At 41.7% G+C, this 26,321-nt stretch overlaps 1 protein-coding gene and 1 long non-coding RNA gene across 2 annotated transcripts; one reads left to right on the top strand and one right to left on the bottom strand.

Moving 5' to 3' along the window:
- Positions 1–474: 474 nt before the first annotated feature.
- Positions 475–12,886, bottom strand: PGRMC2 (progesterone receptor membrane component 2). Its single transcript, XM_030480704.1, has 3 exons — positions 12,510–12,886; positions 2,412–2,567; positions 475–1,683 (listed from the first exon to the last, which is right to left on the bottom strand). The coding sequence occupies exons 1-3, from the start codon at positions 12,865–12,867 to the stop codon at positions 1,586–1,588; spliced, it is 612 nt and encodes a 203-aa protein (XP_030336564.1). The 5' UTR covers positions 12,868–12,886; the 3' UTR covers positions 475–1,585.
- Positions 12,887–16,517: 3,631 nt separating this feature from the next.
- LOC115605767 lies at positions 16,518–24,968 on the top strand. The gene is made up of 3 exons (XR_003990713.1): positions 16,518–16,676; positions 20,159–20,314; positions 24,093–24,968. It is a non-coding gene; the product is annotated as an uncharacterized LOC115605767 (long non-coding RNA).
- The last annotated feature ends 1,353 nt before the right edge of the window (positions 24,969–26,321 follow it).

Below are 26,321 nucleotides of genomic sequence, written 5' to 3'. Positions count from 1 at the left end.
CCTGTCCCAGGTGAGATCTGCAAGCAGAGGTACAGATGGTACAGATAAATAAGTCATAAATCTGCAAGTTATGAACTTAATAGTGTCACTGTTCTGAATTTAGCAGAGGAGATGATAGTGAAATTTCTGCAGCAGGTTGAGCGATACCTATGTACAGATCTCCAGTGTCCTCCTATCAGTGCCACAAGACATGTTCCTTTTACTGTACATCACATGATTTCCTAAAATCCTTCTCCTTCAGTTACTTATTTTTTCCCCACCAAAAATGCACTGGTGTAGGTTTATTCTCTTAACTACAGCTTACCTCAGTTAAGTCCAAGATTCCTCAAAAGCTGGGACTTGAAAGGGAAAAATAACACCCTGAGGACAAGGAACAGCATGAACAGCGGTTGGATGCTTCATATTCAAGACTTTTTCCCCTTCCTTTGTGTTCAGCTCTACTCAGCAGCTTCCATACAAAGCCTGACAGCGCGGTTGGTATTGTACATGCTTTATTAAAATGGTACTCGTATTTACAATATCTGCAGAAACAATCCCTCCCCAGTGTTGCATTCAGACAGACACGCGCACATCCACACGCACACACGCCCCTTCACTCTACAGGGGTGTGAAGGCTACGCTCCCAAAAGTTGGGCAGCTTCTGGAAGAGGAGGAAGGGTGACGTTTTGTGTGTGTTTGTAATTACTTAAAAAGAAGCATGGGAGTATGCATTTGGCCATCACAATGCTAATTTAAGTATATGTAGTATTAACATATGGCAGTAACACTGAGTATTCCTCTTTTACATTCTATACACAGAATGACATCAAGGTTTTCCAGTCAACAGAACATTCTAACTTCAGTCTCAATGCTGCTTGTAGTGACTATGAAACCACAATTTTGGGGCCGTCCCTTAAAACAATTCAAGTCTATGTAAGCGAAATAAGGCACAATTAATATTTGATTTCATTTAGAGGATGGGAAAAGGTGGGGAGAGGCAGGCTTCAGATAATAGTTGTTGCAGAGGACACAGTTTTACCCACTCCTTTTGAGAAAAGGATGAATTTACCCCCATCCTAATCTACACGGACTTCTCTTAGAGAACTGAAGTATTCTGCCAGGGCTACTAATGCCCACATACAAAACAAAATTGGAAATTCACATTTTAACACCAGTTTTGGTAGTCTAACCTACTGATACTGATGTACACAAGTACTTTAATGCTGAAGGAGGAGACACATGAAACAAGATTCAAACCTTCCACTGAGCTTGAAGACTCAGGTCTTTTAGAGAGCTTCTAGTATATACTATTTGAAGACTTCAGTTTACTGATAAAAAGGAATAGCGTTTTTGCCTTTAAACCCCTGGCTCCTCTTCACTAACAAAGCCTAACCAGACATTACAAAGAAACTGCAACAAAAAGTCTGGCAGCACAAACAATGTCTAGTATTCAAATCTTCCTTTGTGAGTATATTATTTTCCTTGTACAAAACCTGTTGAATGTTTTTCGCAGCAGATGAACTGTACCCAAAGATGCAGGACATTCTGTGATGGGGAATAAGAGGTTGCAGTTCCGAAGGCCCCTGACTTTGGTTGTTTACAAAGTTCATTCCTGTTTAGTGTGATCCTTGGTATCTTCCTCATCTGTGTATTCTGATGGTTCTTCCCCTGGTTTTAGGAGTCTACCTACGTAGTCGTATTTTTCTGAAAAAGATCGATGATTCCATTACAACCAAAGGCAGCTGCATTTGCTAGTGAGCCTGCACTACCACAAATTCACTTCTCCTACACGCTAAGGTCCTAAACCTGATTCATTGAAATTGATGGCAATGTATCAGCAAGCTTAGCCCTTAAAACAATCTTGCTGCCACCACTGCTCACTACTTTGTCTACTCCAAGTACTTGGTTTAAATTCTCCCACAGCTGAGGCAAGCTGTGTCACACAATGACTCAAAACATTGCTCTTAAAACCAGCACAAATTTCCTTGGCCTGTTTTGATTTCAATTCATGTGAAAAATTACTTCCCCTCCCTCCAGTGGCATACTTCATGCTTTTGAGAAATTATCTCAAGACAAACTTGTTCAACCCTTAATGCCAAACCAGCTCTTAGTCCTAATCAGAATTCCAACAACCTGCGAGCAGGAATTCCATCAGCTAAGCTACACTGAACTTCAATAGTGAAATTCTGTGCTGAAGAGCGAACAACTCTCTGGTATAAAACTAAAAGGTTGAAAAAGCTATAGTGGGATATATGGGAATCCTCTCCATTAGAAGAAAGGCCTGAAATCCCATGTCTTCTCCCAAGAATTTTACGTTGCATTACAAACATTACTGTCAATATCTCTTTAAAAGCTGCCCCAAACCCAAATAAGTCATTTTTATTCAAAACATTTCCTTAAACTAAAGATGTGCTGCTAATTTGAGATTTTACCTTTAAATTGCATTTCCCACTCTCTCACGCTTTCCATCTGTACAGCATTTAAGTCCGATAGGTCATCATACTCATCTCTGAGTGCATCTTTATCTAGACGGAAAGTTGCTAGTCCCCTGGAGGCATCTCTGCCAGCAAATATTCCATATGGACCATCTGAAAACAAAAAGACAAAATCGATGCCTTCAAGACCTTGTTCATGGCAACCAATCTCAGTTCTTTATATAGTCTGCCCAAGCCACACATTAAACTTCTGCAGTGATGGGAACAGCAGTAGTTTAAACAAACACCATGGCTGCTCGGCATTCAACAGCACTGCGAGTCAATCTTAAGTAACATTAAGAGACAAAGTCTGCTGAGAGAAGCAGAAAAGAGAAAAATAGCTTTGTAGGGATATCTGGAAAAATCCCTGTTATTTGATGCAAGTCAGTGGAGGTAAATTCCAAAAGGACTGGAGGCTGGAATTCAAAAGAAACACTTCCATTAAGCAAAACGTATTTACAAGTCAGGCATGAATAGAAGCAAATCGTATAGACATCCTAATTAGAAATCTAGTGAATTTTATCAATCAATACAACTTGAGCGCTAGTTAATAATTCACTTATGGAACCACCACAACTTTCTACCTACTCGACAGGCAGTGTGTCTTTTGACACACTTCTGTGGAAATAACCTCATGTATTTCGGTCAGCAGATCACCCATGCACCTATCCTGGACTGTTCTGGAAAACTGCACAAATCTTCGCATTCAGAATGTAAAGCAGCTACTCCCTTTGTGCTTTTTGACTGACGCAAAGCAGCATAAATATGCTAATAAAATATTGAGCAGTGACTGTCAATATTATTACAAAGAGAAGGGGATGATTTACAAACCAATGACTTTCAGGATGAGGTTTGTAACTTTCACAAATTTTACTTAATCTAAAGAACTTCAAGCATCTTGTTTTCTTCGATTTTCTTGACCTAAAACCAAACAACTTAATTTAGCTTGATTAAGAAACCAAAAAAAACACCTGACCATGTTCTGCACTAAGCTGCACTGCAGCAACTAAGCAACAGGGAAGTGCCTGAGGCATTCTGAAGAGTAGTCACTACTCAAAGATAAACAGGCCAGAACCCTTCTCTGGCTTACCTCTCAGAAGATGACAGTGGCCATCAGCCTGAAGAAAAGGCAGCACCCATGGGCAAGAATGAACACACGCAAGTGGCAACACACAATCCTTCACCCCCTCTATTGCCTCCTGTAGCACCTCAGACTTCTTCTGCACCAGGACAAGCCACAGGGAATCATTCCAAGAGGCTGGTTTCCTCGCAGGCCACTGGCTCCAGCCACCCCACCTATCTGCTCTTGCCGGGCATTGACTTCAGGGATGAGACAGAGGCTGAACGCAGTGGGAAGAACTCCTGAGACATAGAACCTAAGTACCATATGGATTAACAGAAACTATGTCCTCACCAGACCTGCTGTTGTCTCTCCACCCCAGAGTGCTTGGCACTGTAAGTTGCTTACAGCCGAACCCAAGAACAGAAGGGTATCTCGTGTGCTAAAGACAATTCCCTTGTCTCTCTGGAAATAAACCGATTTAAAAGCAAAATTTCACAAGTAGTAGAAATCCAAGAAAGAATTATCAACTGGAAGCTTGCACTGTACGAATCTGTCTGTAAAAGACATGACCATAACGACTATCAGGATCTCTATGCTTGTCCTTTCAGATATTTAGCTGCAGGAACAGCATTCACTTCCTCTGGGATCGGAGGCTATATTTACGGTACTAAGAGAAACAAAATCAAGAGTGCTTGTGAACTCTTACCTATTTGTAGCCCAAATTAGATGTTTATTTGAAAAACAGGATTCACAGGCTGAATCAATCCTATACCTACATATCTAATCCATGCATTTTGCATGCTCAGTCACTTCCCATAAAAGAGGGTAAGTGCTAGCGGGGGCCATCATTTGCAACATAACATAGAACCTTCCAACGTTCACTCCAAAATAGCTATCAGTCAAGTGAGCTGGTTTTTGATGTTCTGAATGAAGACGACAGGAGCTATAAACAGCTCTCACAAAGACCACACGCAAACAGTAAATCCCCAAAAGCAATTACAAATTGCTACTTAACCTCCTCACCATCAGTATTCTGTCCTCCCAGCTTGATTCCAATTATTTCTATTAAAAAGAGAATTACATTATATTTATTGGTATCAAGCCCTGAACACCCTTATATCTCAATTACGTATTTAGTTGAAAGCAGAATGCTTTTAGAATGTACCACTTTGCATTAACATTAATGGATGCAAAATTCCTGTAAATATATTGTAATGCCAGATGCTCTTATATCAATATTTATTTTTCTTTTCTAAAATTGAATTTAAATGTTAACATTCCAGCATATTTACTATAGAAGTATTCAGGAGTCACAGAGACAACATCAAGCCAGGTCCAAGCACTCAACAGAATGCTAACTAGTGAAAACCAGCCTTTTGGACTTTGTAGACAGCACCTCAAATTCCAGCTCTGCAAATGTAACTCAGAAATGTGAGCCATTCTTTAGGCCTTTCCTAAAAGGCAAATATTGAATTATGATTCTTTAAAACAAAAAAAAGGTGCAAGCGTGGCTTTGCCTTAGTTGCAGGGTTGCTAAAGCAACAGTCTACAGATCCCAGTATGAGCAATCTCCTTCAAGATTCAAAGCTTCCATTCAGGTACTTTTACGTGAAGATTAAGTACAGTATTTTATAGGATATATAGGTCTGAGATTTTGCTATAAGCCCTAGTCTACCATTCACTTTTATTTAAATACTGGTGCAACAGTCTTTAAAAGGTATTTTGCATATCAGGTTTCACTGTGCTTGGAGAAGCATCCAGGAAGGTGTCAGCACAGAGAACCCTGGGCAGAAAATACGCTTCAGGAACATGATTCTGAGGTAGAGACATTAGTGCAATACTAGACACACTCCCACAGAGTTCCTTCACGACCAGATGCAATTCACTCTGCAAGGCCTGCCCACAGCCCTCCTTCTCTTTCCTTTTGTCTGCTTACCTATTTAGACTGGCTCCTGTTCTAAATAATTGATTGCAGCATGACACGACATACATAGCGAAAAGATTGCAAAAAGAGATGCTGTTAGCATAAGTATGTATAATAACCTGATTTTTTTGAGACCCTATCACACCCTATCCTTTTGCTGTGTCCCGAATTATCTATTTCGTAGTCAAACCTTCCTTTAAAAATTCTCCTCCCACTCCTATTTGGCATCTTGCAACAACAAAAGGAAAGTCAGGGACACGTCAAACCCACTAAACCACGTCTGCTACATGTTACTTGGCTACATGGAGCTATGAGCCCTACATGAAGGAAAAATTTAATTCCTTGAAGAGTGTTCTTCCCATCATTGCTTTCACATACTAAAACAATGTCAGAGCCTTTGTTTATTTTAGTGCTGAGACCAGTTATCAAGACTACATACTTGCCTACTTATCTCCACATCTACACAACCACATTTATACACTGCCTTTTTTGCCTGTGTAGAGCCTTCATTTCAACTCCACCTTGTACAAAGTACGCCCTTCCCTGAGCTACAATGCATGTAAAATGTTGCTACCCACCACCTGCAGATCCTCACTTTTTTCCAGAATCCAATTACAAATCTGGCTGCCCTGATGAATTTGACAACTTGTTCCAGCCTGACATTTGTCTTTATTCACAAATAAACCAGGCAGCTTCAGAATTGGCAAAATCAAAGTCTCTTCAGCTAGTAAAAACACCTTTCCGATTCCTGCACTTGGGATTTCTGCATCTCCCAGCCCTGTTTTGGTTCTCACATGAAGATTTCATTTCTCTTTGCAGACACCCTAAAACAACAGCAAGTAAGGAAAAATGAATTTAACATTGAAACAGTGTATTTAAAAATGTGACATATGAAGCTGTCCAAGCTGAAGTTTTCATTTGGAAACACTGCTTCTAGTCACTTGTTCCAAAACAGGCTAAACTGGATCTTGGAAGAGCATGTGTTCCAATTTTCAACCAGTTTGGCCAACAGTTCCCCCAGCAAAACCCATGCTGGTGTTCAGCTTTTGAGTAGATATTCTTGGTTTACCAAAAAGGGTATCTGACCATTTTAGCTTTGCACTAGCTCTGCAGAACATCCCAGATTATTGCTCCAACACTAGTAACGAAGGTGAACACTGTACAATGAACTCTCCATTGCTCCAACCGTCAGCACAGGGACTGCACCACAGATGTGGTAGACTTTATATCTGAAGAAGTGATTTGTAAGCTAAGACTTGTATTCATTCTCACAAGGCCCATACAAGTTCTCTGAAGAAACACAGGTTAACAAGGTTCAGTTTTCAAACAGCCTTGGTTTCTTCAAGTAGTCAAAAAGCTCTTCCAAGCTATCACTAAATATGCAAAGCATACCAGATAGTCTTTGCATCTGGGGGCTCCATGCAGCCACTGGAAATAAAACCTAGTTATGTCTGAAGCTTAGAAATTCACAGACAACATTTCTTAAACTGCAGACAAGAATAAAGACTAATTTCTCCTTTAATGTAAGTAAAAGGAACAAAGGGAGACAGACCATGAAATTATTGACAGCTGCACTATGCTACCACGTTGTCTACCTTTCCCACTCCAAAGCAAAACCCCCACTGTCTGTTTAAAATTTTCCATCTCAATCCTGACATGTGTTCATTCCTTGTTGCATCTGTTATGAGGGAACAAAAAAGCTACAAATTAGACAAAGCCATTTTGAGATGCAGCTTGAAAGCAAAAGCCTTCTAATAACATTTCTCACTGGGTATTCAAGGTGACACAATTTTAACTTCCCTGCTCCAGATTTACATGAAAGATGTATGTCAATTTTAAGTTACAACTTGCACAGAAACTAAGCGCTTTTAGGAGAGCGATCCACCAAGTCTACCACTAACTAAAAAGGGCTCTAAACCTGACTTCTCAGGCACAAGACCAGAGGGCCTCACTCCCTTTCTCGTTTCCTTTTTAAAAAGTGCAAGAATCAATGACCCAATTTCAGCTAAAGGGGCAGACAATGAGCACTGCTAGGAGAGCCCGTAGTTCACTAGTCAGGAGATTCCTGGAAGGCAGCTCCATGCTTGAGGAGGACCTAGATCCTGCATCTTGCTTTAGTGAGAAATGCTCTGGCCACTAGTTCATTTCGCAGTAAGGCAAGTAATGTTGGCAAGGATTTTTGATTAAATGAAAAAGAGCTACACTGCTATGGACTGGATTTAACATCGCTGTCATTAACAACGATGCCACTATCACATCCTAAAATATCTTGCTTTGACCATACCTGCTACCTCAAACCTCAGGTGACTGGAACCTGAATGGTTTAAATACTAACTAGGGATTTACACAGACCTTAAATGAAACACACAGTTCAAATTTTAAGGAATATATTCAGGTTATTAAAAAAGGAAGAAGAAAAAAAAACCCAAACAGCTGACAAACACACAAAGCAGAAGCAGAGGAGGAGACAGTGATGCATCTTCCTGCACAAAACCACTGTACTGGCCCCCACTCTCCATGCACATGAACTGAGGGCTTATAACAGCCCCTTCATCCTGCTAGCAAAGACTACTCCCTTCAATCAGAAGTATGGGAACAATCTCTCCTCAGTACGTTGTAATAGTTTTACTACTTCTGGTAGGAACTTAATGTCTTTATCCAGAAATGCTGTTTCTTTAAAAAGCTGAGTCCTGGAGTGAGAGACACCTCCATTACACTGACACCAAGGAGCTGACAAACATCAAAAATACAGAGAAGACACCTTACAGGAGGCACTTCTTTCCCCGAGTCTTATCCTCTGTACTTATCTGTAAACTCTCAGCCAGTAGTGCTCTTAAGATAAGGCCACCCTTAACAGAATTCTCCAGACACAGCACATATATGATCTTCCCCCTGCAATATTTCACTCCAACCATTCCCTTGTAAAGGATGTATTGAAAAGCATCAGTGTTGTCTTTTAAACAGAGACACAATGAAGTTTACAGTGCTCAATTCCAAGGGAAGTCTAACAGCATCAGATTATTTTCATACAAATGATAGGAAAAAATGACAGCTATTTCCTGCATTTAATGTCAGAAATCACAGTTCTTCACTGGATTTCCAACATGATACAAAGGTAATTTTCCCCTAATGAAAAATGAACAATGATGGAAATCTTTGTGAAAGTAACTACTACTACCTAATCTATTCCTCGGGGCAAACTGGAAAGCAGAAGTCTTCATGACACTTTGAAAGACACGAGTGAGATGAGAAATGAGTTAACAGCGAGAATGTACTGCAGTGAAGGAAAGTCAGGAAATTGATTTGTTTAAAATCATTAAGAACCAAGCAGTGAGGTGGAACAGTTGTATACACTGGACTGTGTATAATGCTTTGTCATGCTCAGAGCCATGTATTTTTCATAACTGCATGAAGTATTCGGTAACCTGTTCACAGCATTATGTTGGCATGCCAATTTAAATACTAAATATTAAGATTTGCTCACATTACTTTATGTCTTACCATGCCCTTCTACTGACCAATACACTACCAGGAATCTCGATACAAACAAACATGAAATGAAATGATTGACTGTTAAATGAAACTGTAAAAACTGTCTCTCATCTGTCTCTCATTATAAGGCTATAAACCCAATACAGCACACACGTATTAATCATTAGACTCTGCATCATGAGATGTGATTACAGATAGGGAAATCACCCCAAAACAGCTCCTCTGAAATTCAGGTTACACAAGATTTTTAATAGTGTGCCTCTAACTGTTTATATCTGTCAGAGTTTATGGCTGATAAAGGAAGAGGTAATTAATTACAATTAATAACCAAGCAAAGCATTTTAGGATACTTACTCATTTGGGCACAAACAGAGGTGGTATTTAATACAACTAAAAGTGAAGCATTGAAACAAAGGGTATACTCGCAGGACAGAGGACTACTCCAGGAAGCAGCAGTTTGGAAAAGAACTTGGCAAATAAAGCTTTAAATTACGAGTTCAGTGTAAGCAAAGCGATTTTTGGAGGCACAGACAGTTAAATGTGTGATATAACCTACTCTTGCTCTTAGCTAAAATGCATTAGACATACCAAAGACTAACAGGATACCAATGAGATAAATTGCAGAAGGGTTAAAGAAGACAACATGAGGAAAAAAACCCAACAAAATTGGAAGACATTGATTAAATGTTCAAGAAACTGAAGTTTTCAATCAGGGCTGTTTGAAAGGATGACTTCAAGAGTCTATCAATTTTTAAAAATACCTTAACTGCATGTATATACATAAAGGGCTCTTCAATGAAACAGATTAAAGTATAACAGGATTCAGTGTAAGGAAACTTAAAACCAGGAGAGCTTCTAATAAAATCAGAAGCTTGGTGGGAATTTTAATGGAATCTCAACTGCTGGACGAAAACCTGGACTAGATGACAATGTGTGCATTTTTAGCCTTCTGCTGTAAGCAGAAAAAGAAGGAACACCTTTGCATCCAAACCACACTGAAAGGAAAAAAAAAGAAAAGACCTTAATTTCAAGACATCAGAAGCCTTCTGAGACGGCCCTGTTACTCAACATTAACCCAGCAGTCAAGACATACTTCAGATTTGATAGTAAGCCCTCAGCCAACGCTCTCTTCACAGCTGAAGCACTATTTCTCATCAGTACCTTGACAAAGTACAGAAGGCTCACAGTCAAGCCTGCCATGTCAGCAAAGCCAGCGTCCTCAACTGTTCCTTCTGTTAAACAAAATTTGGTCATGGCTCTGTTGGTATGCTTTGCACTTCTCTTGCTATACTCCAGCTGTGAGGCATAAAATTTCCAAGAGAACTGCTGCGGACATCTGACTACTCCGAATGAAGTCTTTCTGAAGGTTTAGGAAGACTTTTCCACCTACTTCTTCTCAGATCTTTTAGGGCCTGCAAACCACCTACTTCAAACCACCTAGCTTTTTTTCTTTACAGCCACAAAACAGTTACAAGAAATATTCCCCGATATGCATCCATACAGGGAAACCACATCAGCACGATTCAAAAATCAACACGTCTGGCAGAAAACACACAGCTGATGATGCACAGGTTGAGTATCACTGTCCTAATGCGCATGATACCAAATAACAGCTATGTGCTAGACAAAGATGATGTCAGTTGTGTTATAAAAAGGCAATCCTTCACTACAGTGTGGGGGGGAAAAGCAAGCCTTTGTCCCTTTCCATGAAAAGCTGGAAGCACTGCTTTAGGGAAACCAGCTGCTGCCAGTTGTCTAAAAAGCAGACTGATGTCCTAGAACATAAAGGTTTAGCTTCCTCGCCATAACAGACCTCCAGACGTTGATGATATCCTCACCATAACAGACCTCCAGAAACGGTGATGATATCTACAGTGGAGAGCCTAAAATGTAATCTATGTTTGATACACAAAAGAGTTAATGTTTAGATTATGGTTCAGTATTATTTCATGGAGTAATTTATGAAGCAACTTGTCAACTTACAGGTGTTTGAAGTTTCATGAAGCAGATGTATTACCTGCATTTTATATCAGCAGGTAGGTCTCAGATAGAAAAAGATTAAATTGAGAGGGGAAAAGAACTAGCCCGATTAAGTGTCATGAAAGCTGCCGCACACCAGACTGCATTGCTCAGCTTCACTGGTCAAAAAAACCCCCAACAAAATAAGGCATGGCAAGGTAGTTCAGATTCCACTGTTAACTTTTACAGTATCCAGCCAGAAAAGCATTTTGATTCAATTACAGCAGTTTCAATTCCCGTGACTGGAAGCAGAGCTGGTATCACAAACTTTTGAGGGTAACGTGAGTTACAAAATACTTGCCCATTTCAACTGTACAACAGCTTGTTGCCTCCCTGGTAAGAACCAAGGACTTGTACCATGCCAGTTCTGTATTTTTTCTTTTGGCAACCTAAGATTATTAAAAAAATAACAATTGCTTAACTTGAACTATTTCCAGGGGGAGAGGAAGGCGTATCCTCTCTCCTCCACCCCTCATACAAGAACACTTGCCATACCTACTATGAAAACTCCTGCATAATTTGATTAGATCAACTTTTCCAAATGACCATTGTTTCAGTCAGAAAATTATCAACAGTCATAACCCTCATTTCCTTTGGCGTAAGATGTGAACAGAGTGCTCACTAGTAATATTAGTCCCCTCACTATTAAGAATGCTGTTTATTACAAGAAAATATGCTGCAGTTTCACAGTCTACAATGTGAATATGGAAACGTAACATTGTCTTTGAAGCATACTTTTCTGAACCTTTGAAGAATACATTTTCTATCCAAAGAACTGTATTGTCTGCCTCTCTATTTAAGAGATGTGGTTGATTTCTGCACTCTTTGCAATGCTAGCAATGTATCAGTCCCTGAGCTGTCCCTGCTTGCCCTTATCCCGATTCAAATGCACACTCAATATGGCATCTGCATCTAAGTAAGTAAGCAGCTGGGGTTTTTTTCCTTCCTGAACCATAAGAGCTAGAATGAAGGAAGCATTGATCAGCTGCTCTTGGGAAACCTACTAGAAAAGACAGAAGAAAAAAACCAGTAATTAAACATTGCACATCCAAACCTTGGCAACTGGAAGAGCGGATGCGTGACAGATGCATGCACAGGACCCGGACCCGTTGTGCATCACCCATTTAAAGCTACCGTTAGGCCCCGGGCGGGCAGGCCGGCCTGATGAGGGGTTGCGGACCGCAGTGACCGGGGACAGCTGGCGGTCTGCACGGCTATCCGCCCCTCCACACCGCCACCGCAGCCCCACCACGCGTGCGGACAGCGCGCAGGAGCCGGCGGCCCGAGGGGAACCCCGCGGGACCCTGACCGAGCCCACCGGCGCCGACCCGCCGCGAGGCCTCCCCGAAACCCACCGCCCCCCGGGTGGGGGCGAGGCCCTGGCCCCGGTGGCGGGGAGCAGATGCCCGCAGGCCGCAGCCGATCCCCGCCGTCCTCCCCAGCGCCGCTTCCCACCGGCGCCGCCCGGAACGCGGCGGGCAGCCGAGGGACTGCGCGGGGCTCCCGCCCCAGAGGGCAGCTTCCATCGAGGGACCCCCCCCCGGCCCCCCGGTCTCACCGGGCCCGTAGAACTTGCTGCCTTTGGTCACGTCGAAGACTTTGCCGTTGACAGCCAGGAGGATGCGGGGGTTGCGGGCCCCGTTGAACTCGCGCAGCTGCTCTAGAGAGAAATCCCGCCGCTTCATCCGCGGCAGAGCGGCGGCCTGGCCCTCCCGGGCCGCGCCCCCCGGCCCGCTGCGCGTCCCCCAGCGCAGGTACAGCCGGTAGGCCGCCAGCAGCACCAGCGCCAGCAGCGACAGCGCCAGCAGCATCTCACCGCCCAACACCAGCGCCCCTACGCCGGCCGGCGGCCCCCCGGCGCCCCCGCCGCCACCGCTCCCCTCAGTCCTTAGCCTCCCATCCCCATGGTCCGCCATCACTGCCAACCCCAACGCCCGCCCCAACGCCCGCCCCAACGCCCCGCCCCGCACAGCTCGCGCCCGCCTCTCGCCGGCTCCCCATTGGCCAGCGAGACAGGCGGCACCGCCCCCGCCGGGCTCGCGCCCCAACGGCCCTCAGCTCGCGAGAGGTGCCACCGCCCCCACCCCCCCACCCCCACCCCGCGCGGCGTTGGCGGGAGCGTGAGGTAAAGAAGGGGGCGGCCGCAGCCCCCGCCCCGCTGCCCCTCACGGAGCGCGGGCGGGGGGCGTTGCATCGGCCGTGTGGCTCCCGCCCAGTGTCGGGGAAGGGCAGGGTCGAAGGGCGGCCGGTGTTGGCCACCGCGGTGCGGCCACGTTGTGCGGCGCCCTGTCGAAGGTTGCTGAGCGAGCGACACGTGTGCGGGGAGCTGCGGAGCGCAGGTGGTGGTGCTGCTGTTGCTGCGCGCTTGTCGCTGAGGTGGCGCAGCAGCCAGGGTTGCGGGGAAGTCTTTGGAGGGAGCTCAAGGATACACCCTGCCGTTCGTCGCTGTCAGAAAGTGGGGTGATTGCTATCGGTAGGCTGATCCACTAGGATTGCTCCTTGTGTTGTGAAATGGAGCAGTGGCAGCACATAGGTGGCTTTAGTGTACCTTGTGTAGTACAACCCATGCCTGGCAGCAAGGTTGTGCAGTTATGTGAGGAGAAAAACTTAAAGCTTTTATTATTTTCAAGGCAAGAGTGGGTGCGGGTAGATCATCTCAGTAGGATGATGCTTATCTGCAGAGAATAAAAAGACCTGGGCAGAACATTCCTCTCATCCTGTGAATGTGTTCCCAAGCATAGCCGGTTGTCCTGTCAGATGGTACTGATGAGCTGCTCTGACAATGTGTAACTGGGTCTAGGGAATGCAAGCGGGGCTCAGCCACTCCGCGCGCAGTTGGAATGCTCTACAAGGAGTACTTCTTGCTTGAGAAACACGGTTTTATTCCATGCAGCCGTGTGGTGCTGAAGCATCCCTGCCTAGAAACATCAAGCTTAGGAGTAATTCCCAAATACGTAGCTTGGACGCAAAAGTTGGAAGACTCAAATGTTCTCACAAAGGCTGGTAGGCACTGCAAGGGGGTCAGCCCACTGGAAAATAACATTAATGATACTTATCATTTACATAAAGCTCTGTGTTTACAATACCCTGTGTCATGATCAGCTGTTTAATCTTCTGCCCTCTGAGCTAGTTCAGTAATGACTACCTCTGTGAGGAAACAGGATGAAGTTCTTGCCAGTTAAAGACCTGCAATTAAAATACTACTACTATTCCTCTTAACCAAGCAGGATCTATATAATATATGTAGAAGTAAACACTATTAAGGAAGTCCTTTTATCTCAACAAGTCACAGCTTGATTGTGCTTAAGGAGAGTTTTTATCACAGAATCATCGTATGTTTGGGTTGTCTGTGCGCAGCTATGGCGGAGGTCAGAAGAAGCGGTGTTGCACTCTTACCTCCTCATTTCCTTCCCTTATGAGTTTAATTTAGGTTTTCCACATTTTAATTTTAATATTCTCTTAACTTCCTTTTATTTTAAAGATGGCTTCAGAAAACAGAAAGAGGTAGTAAGAGATGTCAGGTATTCTTACCTGTCTTCCTGCCAAGATCTTATCTCTAAATTCATATAGACCGGCAAAGTAATTATAGATATTTCTTGGAAAGCACCTGGTTTTCCACTGTGTAAATGTGGTGGTCTGCCATATTCCATAAGGAATACTTTCAGTAATCAGTGTGGCTATGTTCATTTGTCTGTTTCTGGATGAAGTTATGTTGCTACCTGGGCTTGGCTGGGATACTTCGATCTACTTCTGTCAGCAAATTGATGGCTGTTTCTGATACCCAGATAACAGCTGGAAATGAAGAAGAGTTCCAGGAACCCTCCCTTAAGGAAATGAAATTGTTTGAAAGACTGAGTTTAGAAGAATTTTGCTTGAAAGAATTTAAATACTAGAAAATAGATAAATAGAATAATGGAATCATAGAACAGTTTGGGTTGGAAAGGACCTTAAGATCATCTAGTTCCAAGCCCCCTGACATGGGCAGGGACGCCTCACCCCAGACCGTGTCACCCAAAGCTCTGTCCAGCCTAGGCCTTGAACACTGCCAGGGCTGGAGCATTCACCACTTCTTTGGGCAACCTGTGCCAGTGCTTCACCACCCTCACAGTAAAGAACTTCTTCCTTATATCTAATCTAAACTTCCCCTGTTCAAGTTTGAACCCATCACCCCTTGTCCTATCACTACAGGCCCTGATGAAGAGTCCCTCCCCAGCATCCTTGTAGCCCCCTTCAGATACTGGAAGGCTGCTCTGAGGTCTCCACGCAGCTTCTCTTCTCCAGGCTGAACAGCCCCAACTTTCCCAGCCTATCTTCACACGGGAGGTGCTCCAGCCCCTGATCATCCTCATGGCCTCCTCTGGACTCGCTCCAACAGCTCCATGTCCTTCTTATGTTGAGGGCACCAGAACTGCACACAGTACTGCATACATTAGGATTAGTATAATGCAGATACTAAATGTACCAAGTATACTTGGATTAGAACATTTCTAAAGCTAGCAATTAGAAACCACTGAAAACACATAGGTTCCAAACTGGAGAAATGGCCTGTCTTTGGTTTGCCAAGACAAAAAGCCTGTCCCTGTAAAGTATAAAAGTTACGTTCTATAAACCCATGACTGGTAAGGGTCCCCCGAAGCCTCTCAGCATTACTGTGTTGCTTCTGCTGTTCTTTATGTGTGCTTCTTGGCGGTTCTTTTGGTGTGAACAAATCTGACTCTGATCTAATTGCCAGCCAGCTGGCATAGATCCTGATCCATGACTGCGGAGCCCAGGTATTGCTAAATATGATTAGAGGTGCGAAAGGAAGAACAGGCATTCTGGGTTACCTGGGGAAAAACCTCAGAATTTTCCAGAGTCTGAAATTACAGCTAGTTCATTTGTATGGATTTGATCTGAAGAGCAAAGAAAGTAGTACTACTTGCATACCAGTTAGCTGTAAAGAGCTTAGTGAGACTTGAAAAAACATACATGAAAGAATATTATCAAGTTTCTAATTATATATGTTATAGCTTTTGTTGTTCTTGAGTCATTATTGAATTTTATAGGGTTTTTTACCTAAAACAATTTGAAGAATAGCTGGAAAATGAATAACATATTGCTATAGTCATGCAATCTCATCTATTGTTCCTTGCTTATCCTCTAGTTCTTGGCCATTAACTTCCACAACAGTCTCTCTGCCATATCTACTGTGTTTGATTGTAGAAACAAGGAAAAAAACAGTAGTATCTTTCAAAGTTATTTGCTCACTGCTGTTAGATGTTCAATATTATTCTACATCAGTATACATTTTCTTCTTCAGGATAGAGCCTTCTTTGTTATAATGTGTCAGATACGCTGTGACTGACTTTAGCAGCTTTTTCCTGAGGATTTAACAGGTAGATCAGCTGCCACCTACTTTGTTTGCTCCACACATGAAATAATTCTCTAACATTTTTTTAATTTAGAGAGGAGCAGGTAGGATGTTTCTGGATGACTTTTTGGTTTAGGAGGTGAATGCCTCAACTCGGAGGTATGTTCTTCACTTTTTCTTCTCAAACATTGCTTGTTGCAGACTCTGGAAAGAAGACTGAACTCAGCGAAAAGCACGAGAGCACAACGTTGCAAACAGAAACTGAACTCTGACACAAGCCACTCTCATGGCTGAAGTTTATTTTCTATTGATTTTGAAGCTTGAGAAACATCTCTTATCACACAAAGACAGGCAACGGTCAGGACAGATTAGGAGGTGAGCTGTGTGGGGATGTCTCAGTAAATTTGGAATAATGGAACAATCAATCAGCTCCATTGATTTCGGATATTTTTAAACCCAGCTTAATGTATGGGATGCGCTGATGATTTTGTTTTAAGCTGACACAGCTTAGAAATGGTTACTGTGGATGCATTGCAATGCTTCATGTCTTATTTCAAAATACTATCTACTTACATTCCTTAACACATCTTTATTTTATATTTATTTGAAGTGCTACATTTAGACCTATCTAAAATCTTTTAATATCATGTCATATGGTCTTTTAATGAAGGGATGCTGAATACGTATAAGCTCTTCAGAAACTTCTGTCAAAAATTTGAAAATGTAGTATGAGTAGCCAGGTAGCAAAGTTCATATCAATCCACTGTGTTGGTTTGGACTGGGACAGAGTTAATAGTCTTCACAGTTGCTGATGTGGGGCTCAATTCTTCATTGGTAAAAAGCATACTGTTATTTCTTAGTCGTTGTAAATGGTGTGATACCTGAAGTGCTTGGTCGTAGTATGGCAGAAATAGACTAAGTTAATCTCTAACAAAACTGTGTGATCTTGTTCATCTATTGTAAAGCTACTCTCTGTAGTGTTGTGCTTCACAGAAAAGTCTTGACAATCCAGACTGGGACCAGCAGAAACCTGTAGGCACCAGTCAAGCACTGACCAGTTGAGTAACTGGGGCTGCCTTGCTAGGTTTGCTGCAGCTGGAGCTCAGCTTGGTGCAGGAGGTGAGAGCAGATTTCCTTCAAAGACGGAAAGCTCAGGTTCCTCTGGCTCTCGGCTGTTGGTCTCACAGTGGCTCTGCCATATATTATTCCAAATCTGGTCAAGGAAGTCACTGACATGTATACTAGAGGTACGTTTTCAAAGTAACATATGCCAATGCATTTGCCAAGGCAGGTTTTTAAGGAAACAACTTGAGATCTTTGCAACTGTGTGTATGCAGCTGTGTTCTCAAATAATAACTTCAGAACTGCAGTAATTGGTCTGTAGTGAAGCAGCAGAGCAAGTACCTAGGCAGGCCTTTGGGCAGAGCCAGCAGTAAGGAAGAAGGTGGATTTTCGATATAAATAAGGCACGCTTCTGCACTGAGTGACTCTGTTTTCATATTTGACTGTAGATGCTTCTAGGACAAATACTAAATGCTCAGGCCTGTCGTTAGTTTGTATAACCTCATCATCTTGTGGGATACATCTGCAAAACCTGTGGACACCATGTGGGTGCTGCAGAAGAATATTCTTCAGCAAGTCTCCGTAAGGGAGCACAAAGAAGACAAAACCAGAAGGTATACAGACATAAGAGTGTAGCAAGAAGACTGGGGATAAAGCCTGCCTAAGGGATTTGGAAGTAGACTATTTGCTGGTACGTTGCAGTTCATGAGCTCAGCTATGGGGATTCTTGTCTTAACACTGGTAGTGTATGGCTCTATAGGTGATGAAATAGTGTCTGTAAAATGCAGAATTAAAGTCAGGAATGAATTTGAACTCCTTAATGCAACTGCAAATAATTTAGTATTTCCATTTTGCCAAGTCAGTTCTCGACCGTGCAGGTATGACCTCTTGCACACTGGGCAGAATTGTACTGTGTGTATTTTACTACAACACTGCAAACCAAACACTGAAGTAACCAGATTATGTTTATCTTTGCAGTGATATGGTTAAATCCCATGAAATCAATGAGAGCTTTTCCAGAGGCTTTAATTTCACAAATTTAATGATACTACTGACCTTGTCTTGGCTTTAAAAAGAGCTGGGTTGTTTTGTTTGTTTCCTCCATAGGAAACACTACTAACACAGACACTTTTCATTTAGTTTTAAAACTGATTTTTTTCTTTTTTGCATTCTAACTCTGTCTTGGAATTATCTTTAGAAGATCCTGCTGCATTTACCTCTCTATTTTGTTCTGAAGCTTTATATCCCTTACGTTAAAAATTCCTATGGTAATTTTCCTTTGTGTTCACCACAGTCATCGTCTGCTAGATTGTCCACAGGTTGTCCTCAGCTGCTGTTCTCTCTGTAGGTGTTAGTGTTGATACGCAACACTGCTAGCTTTGAGTTAAAGATCACAACAGACGTAGGCCACTACTGGCATTGCTCTTGTTCCACGTTCTTGCATCTCTTTGTCCTGCTTACCTGCCTTTCCATCTCAGTTCCATTAAGTCATTTTATATTCTGTTCAGTGTTACATCACAATTTCTTTTAACAGACTATTCTAGGCTATTGTTCAGAGAGACAGCTAATGAACCCCTGTTTTGACAAGCCAGTGACCATAGGAGCAGACCTGTGTTTGATAAGTAGTGGTGGGAAACAGACTACACACCCCAGTTTGGGGTTCATTTCAGAAATGGTCACTAGGCTATCCTAGGAGATTTCAGCAGTGAATTCACAGGTGCTCTGCAGGATCAAAGTGTAGGAACAAGTGTTTCAAGCTAATACACTTTTTTTTTTTAGCCATATCTGTTACAGTGTTGGTTTTCCTAGAAGGATTAGCTTCTGTTAAGGACAAAAGCCATTTCAGCAGCTTATGCAGAAGTTTATTGCCTGTCTTCCATCCCAAAGTCCACATCATTATTGAGGGGGAGAAATGGTAAATACATAACCAAATGTAAGTGTGTTATATTAGTGACCTAATGATTTTCAACAGGCATACATGACCATTCATACAATTAGATGCCTTTTCTTTAGTGTGTGGCCATAATCTGTAGAATTACATCATTTGTAGATAGTGGGAAACCAAGATAGAATTAAGTCATAATTTAGCCTGCTGATAACAAGCCTCTTCATTGGGCAAAATATGTCAGGGTTCAAAGTTACCAAAAGTCAGTCTGTCCTTGTAAGCCTTTTTTGTTGTTGTTGTTTGGATGGGGCTGTGTGAAAATTGTGCACACGTGCAGCTCCTGTTCTTTCCCAAAGATTCACAGTGAGGAGCAAATTGCTGAAGTCCTCTGTGGCAAAGTCCATGTTTTTCAGTTTTTGCCCTTTCTGTATTTTTGAGAAAGCTGAAGAATAGTCAGATTATACTTATCAGGTAGCAGCAATTCCATCAGCAACTCATCGGTAGCCCTTCCCACTTTCTAATAAACAATACTTACAGACTTATGCAGCCAGAATTTTGGTCGATTTGTTTAGTTAATGGTCGCTTATGTTGTTAACACTCACATTCAGTGATACGTGAAAAACATCTTTTTGTTAGCTGACAGAAGGTTTGGTAGTGTTGTTCTTTAACTTTCCCTTTTATATGTTTCTAATATTAATGAAGTTGTTATCAGGGTCTACAGAATCTTCTTTTCATTGGCTGAAGAAATTCCACTACTGGATCACAAACCCTTTTCACTGCTTAGAAAGACATAGAAAGACAGCAGAGCCATTTTGTCAAAATTTGTAGACTAGGGCCTTTATCACAAAGCAACTGGGGACCATTTTTCTTTTGACTTTGAATAATGAATTCTCTTTCCCTAATTCTGCAGGTACTCTGAGTATGGAGGGGCCAGATGAGGAGACTGAGCAAAGCCGTTGCTATAAGTAGCAACGCAGTGCATCTCATTCCCAGTGACATCGCTCTGGAGAGGCAAAAGAGAAACACCAAATTCTACAACTTGCTGCAGGTACAGCAGGAACAAGAGGTAAGAAACTCTGACAACTTAATGGCATGAGAAAAAATGAGGAAAGAAGGTGCTTGTTAGAGGGTAATGAATAGTTTCCAGCCTCTCAAGTTTATGTTCAGATAGAGGTTCTATAAAGACTAATGACAAGGTCCCTGAGCAATAGCCTTTATAGTATAGCACATAAAAATTATGACAATGCATTTATAGGCTTTATTTTCACAGACTTCACTTTAGCTTTAGTTTCCACTTGGTATGCCAAACTGTACTAGGTAGTTAAAAAACATCTTTTTGTTAGCTGACAGAAGGTTTGGTAGCGTTGTTCTTTTAACTTTCCCTTTTATATGTTTCTAATAGTAATAAAGTTGTTTGTTTATTTAGACCCTGGTTGTCCACTTAGTCATAATGAAATGGCCGTTATGCCAGAAGGTTTGAAAGATGAGTGAAGCACCCGATCTGTAAGAGCAGATAGAACAGCACCACGTGCGCACAGAAAAGTACACACCAAGGTTTATGTTTAATTTGACATGTAATTAAAAAAAGCAATCAACCCTTATCCCTTGCAATCCATGCAATTAATCTGTCGCTATACAACTGTACAGATTTATAGTCTCCTAACCTAAAGCTTGTTAAAGTAGAAGTACCATAGGCCTCTATAAAGCCTCATAGCATATGTGCATGGAATGTTCCAGAGCATTTTTGTAGCCAAAACCCCACCTTATATATTAGCAATAAATTGCACCCTGAAATGGCCTCATCTGAATACACATATTCTTCCTAATTTTAGCCTTCCTGATTTCTTGTGAAAGGTACGGATGCTTCCCAGAAGAGCAGGTCAGCTCGAAACAACTTACAGCAAAAGTTTACAGGATCCAGACCTTGTCAGAATCCTCATTTTCAGTTTGTGAAGTAAAGGTGCAAAATGGAGCATGCAACAAACTTGCTTAAACTGTTTGTAGTGTAAAAGGAAGTGTTGTCTTGCCTTCCAAATGCATGTTCTGCTTCAGCAGTGGCTAAGAACATAGCTGATATTTCTGTGCAGGCCCCATGTTGTCTGGGACTTGCTTCTAAAGTAATATCAAGTAATAGTGGTTTACTGAGGTATGTTAACAACTCCTACCCCAACACAAGCAATGCCACTGGTTCTGAATAAAGTTCCAGTTTGTCTAGTATCTTGTCAGTGCCTGCCACTGTTCCTGATGTAGTGTTTCTGATGTAGGCGGGACCAAATTCCTCAAGACATTCAGAATTAGAGTTATATTTCTTCTGGTTAATGCAGGCATGAAGACTATTGGGAAGACAAATTGTGGGCCCAACTTTTTTGTGGGGGGAGTACTCCCCAAGCTAGGTTATGAAAGCAAGCATAATGTGTGAAGAGACAGTCATATGCTTTTGGGAGCAATCAAGATCCTGCAGTGAGAGGGATGCAATTATTTTGCGTATAATAAATACATTAAGTATTTAATGACTGGAAAGAAGAAGAATGTAATTTTTGTGTTATAGTCATGTTTTCTTGACTATATACATCATTCTGAAAGTATCTGAAGCTGTATTTGGAGTTTCTAATTCACATAAAAAAGCAGCTGTGAACCTGTTAAGCAGGCAAGTGTAGCTGTAACTGAAGCACCCCACAAAAGATGAACCAGGTCCTTTATATTTTACAAGAAGCATTTTCCTGAAGGGTAATATTAACTAGTTCTCTCTTTCCAATTCATCTGTTATTTATTATATTTAGAAGGGTGCAAACCTTTATTCTCTACTGCCAGAAAAAGAGAAGGCACCTAACAAAACAAACCAGAACACTCCAGTGCGTGTGTTTTACATCACTCCCCTTGGGACAGATCTAAAGACCAGCAAACATATGGTAGATGATAATAACATCACTCAGTCAGGTGCAGCTACAGTCATCAGTGCATCAGTCAGATCACGTGCAGCTACACTGGGATGACAGAGCAGCTCAGTCCCATGGTTTCTATTGTATCATATGAGCAGGATCGTGCTGGCCAAGCCTGCCTGCACCACCAAAGAGAGGGAGGTTGAGTGGGAAGGGACTGAAGTCTTTTCAAGCTTGCCATCCTGTTAAATACACACTTTCCATAATATATTCCTGGCAAATCTTTTGATACCATAGCAACAAATGGGTTAGACAAGGCCACCTTGCAAATTCTCCATTTTTAAACCCTTTCAAAAGTAAGTGTATAATGCTAACAAAACAGAATAGGAGCTCTTGACCTGTGTTTTGCACTCACCTAACAAGGGTGCATATGACTAAATGAAACAAGACACTGGAAAAGCAGGCTCAGTGTGTAGGTATCCATATTTTATCTCTTTCCACCCCTGTCTTCTCCTTTTCATTTTGAATAATGATGAGAACTAGGTGAACACTGAATAAGAAATCCGTGTTCCAAAGAAGCAGTACAATCTTATCATTTAAAAATCAATTTGTTAGAGTTGGAAGCTGGAGGGGCTTTAGACAGAAACAGCCTGGAGAAAGTCAGAAAGAGAGGAAGGCTGTCTTTAACCCAGGTAAGGATTTGGGAACTTTCCTGTTAAAATCCGTGTTCAACACAGTCTTGCAGAAGTAGTCTTAGAAATGAAACTTTTCCTCCAGTGGTGACAGCAACCAGGTACTTCCAGTAATTTGTGCTGAATAGGGATTTGGCCGTGCAGGCAGCGCAAGGTACATGTGAGGGTTCCGACGCAGCAGAAAGCTTGGGCAGGACTGTCACCTCTTGAAAATCAGAGTAGCCTGTTTTCTTTATTCCAGTGCTGTTAGTGGCTGCAAAGAGGTGAAAAATAACACAAAAATGTCTATAGTGCACAAGAGTGGATTTCCAGTGGTGCAGACATATTGCCAGCCCAACATCATTTTTATGGAGGGATATTGCAGCCTCTTTTGCAGTGAGTAAGGTAATTTCTGTTTAGGCCATGAAGGTACAAAATCGTGCATGCCAGTGTTACGAAAGAGACATTCATATTTTCTGGGGATCATGTTTGTCCCTGTTTGGAGAACCGTTGTATTGCTGTAGACTCACTCCACACAAGTATTTGTCAGGGAGATTTCAAACAAACCTGTGCTCTTTATTTGTGCCCATAATAAGTAATCAATATGTAGAAAAAAAATGAAGCAATATAAGGCTGTGGTTCTGCATTAAGCGGTATAAAATCTGTGCATGCCGGATTTCCGGGCAGGAAAATTTTGCTCTGTATTGGCTTGAGCACATGACTGCATTTTTACCAAATCAGCCAGAGCACATGTTACAGTGTTTGTTCAGATTTTACACTGGCTTTCTGTCAGTTGAAGAGGATAAATTATGCCTGATCCAGCATAAAGTCACTCCTACAGACAGACAATATCTCATCTGATAGAAACTCTCCTGGGACTAAATGATTTCTTCCAGCTATTTACTATCTCATGGAATGATAGCCTACCACCCCAATATGCTGTAAACCCTGCATAGTCCTTAAACAAATCTCTTTCAAGTCAGAGCATGCCTATACCTGATTAGCTGTAAATAGACTGACATTTTTTTCCTCAGAGGGAAAGAAGGGGAGAGTTGCAAACTCAGGTTATATTTTACACCTTAGGCAAATACAGAAATGTTTCAGAATATGATTTGTATAGAAATCTCAAGTGTACTCATCTAGAAATGCAAATAACAAGATGGGAAAAAGTTAGTTGTAATGATAATTTGGAACGTAATTCTGGAAATTATGGGGTTATATTTGGGCCCATATTATGAAAGAAAAAGGGTTTGATTTTGTGCTTCCTGATATGTTTCTTCTTTTTAATATGCAGCTGCTGTGTCATATTATGGATCCTTGGCATTTCATTGTGAAGAGGAGTGATCATGATATTAGTTACTGGAGGTGAAGACAATGAACAAGAACACTACAGTGTGAGCTAAATGACTTTTGAGATCTCCTAAGTCAAAGGACTGAATCCATCAGCAGGCATATACAGGTTTTAGTAACTTTGATATAAAATTGGCTGAGTTATCTAAGATTTTGTTGGGATTTTGTTAATTGTCATTTAAGTTCCATTAGAAGTTATAAATTTGCATTTGTCACTGCAGCGTTGTCTGTCTTTGCCCAGGGATTGTAACTGACTGCAATTCAACATTCAGTGACAGAACTGCTTAACACTGTCCAGGCAACCCTGGCTACTTGTTTCTGCACCTGCACTGCAGTCTTTACTAGGCTAGCATGATTGTTTTGGTGCATAGTGGTCTAGCCCATGATTTAACTGAAGAAAAGTAGGGATTATGAAAACTGGCACTGCCACTGGCTGTTTTTATCTTTTCCTCCTAACTACATGGTGTATGAAATTAAATGGAACCAGGAACTTAGAGGAGACCTGACAAAAGGGTATGGTGGTGTGGGATAAACTGAAAAAAGGATTATTCCTGACAAACTCAAGGCAACAGCATGCCTGTACCTCCATTCCAGGGAATAAGTTAAAGTAGAAAAAAGTTATCCTGAAGCAAATGGAATCATATGAATACAGAAATACTTCTGAAAAATCCAGCATGTACTGGGGCTTGTAAGTCAGCTTTGTTCTGGTATGACTACATCCGTACCTACTGTGCTGGTGTAACAATGTTAATATGAATGTTCTCCTAACTGACAGAGTTATGCTAATAAAACTTTTACAGGTACAAGACCCCTAAAAATTGGAATCATCAATAAATAGCATACCCATCTGATGTAAAAATTGCACACCCCAGATTCAGCAAGAATTCCTATAATGCAGGTCTTAGTTAAGAGTCTGTAGAGCTGTGGTGCTACTAAGCCAGCACTGTGGGAGAATGAAGTTCCTTTTCAGAAGCTGAAGAGCCATTCCATTTCTCTTGATACATTTTGGTGAACATTCCCAAATCATTCTCAGCACAGCTGAAGCATCTTTAGCGTTCTTCTACTACTCTTTCTTCTTCCACTACCACCTCTTGAAAGCTTATGTTTGTTCTCAGAAGGGAGCCAGATTGTACTGAGAGATTGGTATTTTTAATAAGAGTTTCCTGTGGAGGAATAACCTAGACTCTTGGCAGCATACCACTATTCAATTCATACAAAGCACTCACAGCATTTACTCTAGACACAGGCTAGGGCTCATTACCATTGTGATGTAATCTGTACTAGCAGTGCTGTTCTAACTGCAGTGCTTCTATAGCCATGTCTGCAAAGGATCTTTGATGCATAGAAACTTTATCCCTCAGATATGGATGTAGTCCTGTGTTCCTCCTCCTCCCCTCTTACCTTCCTCCCACTATCGGTGGCTGGTCTTCTGTCAAAGCAATACTCTGGCTTGTAAGCTGCACCGTAGAAGAGTTTGTAAGGAGCATTGCTCTTACCATTGCAAGATATTGGTGTAAATATGATGTTGGGTTTATTTATTTATAAACACATAGTGTTTATTTTCATTCCTGCAATTTGGTGTTCTTAACATGTCGTGGATAGGTTTTGTGATGTGGTTTAACTTTTGTGAATGCTGATTACCTCTGTTTAAGTTACTATCGTACTTACGTGCTCCAAAGGACAGTTTCTTTCACAGCAGTACGCCAGGAAGCCACAAACGTTTTTCCCTCTTTCATTCAGAGTTCCCTCTTCAGCCCTCTACGCAACTGCCTATTTCTAACACGCACTTAAAATGGGACGTGTAAGAGCCAGCTCATTTCCTGGTAGTTTCTGCAGCGAACTAGCCACTATTCTTTGTGCTCCCATGCCAGTCATATCAGCCTCCTGAGAACACGCCCTGTCATCAAAACATGTATGAGTAAGAACATTTTGATCATACAAGAAATAAATCATCATTATACAGCAATGTCTATAAAACCTCACCAGTGCATTTTTTAAACAGTAAAAACCTAATAAACCTTTTTTAGATATAAATCTAAAAAAACCACAAACCCTTAAACTGCATTAGTAAGGCAAAATGCATAGAAATCTTTTACACAACACAATTTATAATGATAGGCAATTATTATAATTGGTATGTTGTTAACTCCCAGTATGTTTAAGTCTCATCGCA

The sequence above is a fragment of the Strigops habroptila genome, chromosome 3, assembly GCF_004027225.2.
Source record: "Strigops habroptila isolate Jane chromosome 3, bStrHab1.2.pri, whole genome shotgun sequence".
NCBI classification, from domain to species: Eukaryota; Metazoa; Chordata; class Aves; order Psittaciformes; family Psittacidae; genus Strigops; species Strigops habroptila.
Note: the sequence above shows the minus strand (reverse complement) of the source record. Positions and strands in the feature narration are given on the sequence as shown.

Excerpts from the sequence above, each read along its gene's own strand:
- PGRMC2 (XM_030480704.1), bottom strand. The coding sequence starts at position 12,867 with ATGGCGGACCATGGGGATGGGAGGCTAAGGACTGAGGGGAGCGGTGGC. Across the intron at positions 2,568-12,509 it reads CAGCAAGTTCTACGGGCCCG|ATGGTCCATATGGAATATTT; the intron begins GTGAGACCGGGG and ends TTTTGTTTTCAG. Across the intron at positions 1,684-2,411 it reads GTGGGAAATGCAATTTAAAG|AAAAATACGACTACGTAGGT; the intron begins GTAAAATCTCAA and ends GATCTTTTTCAG.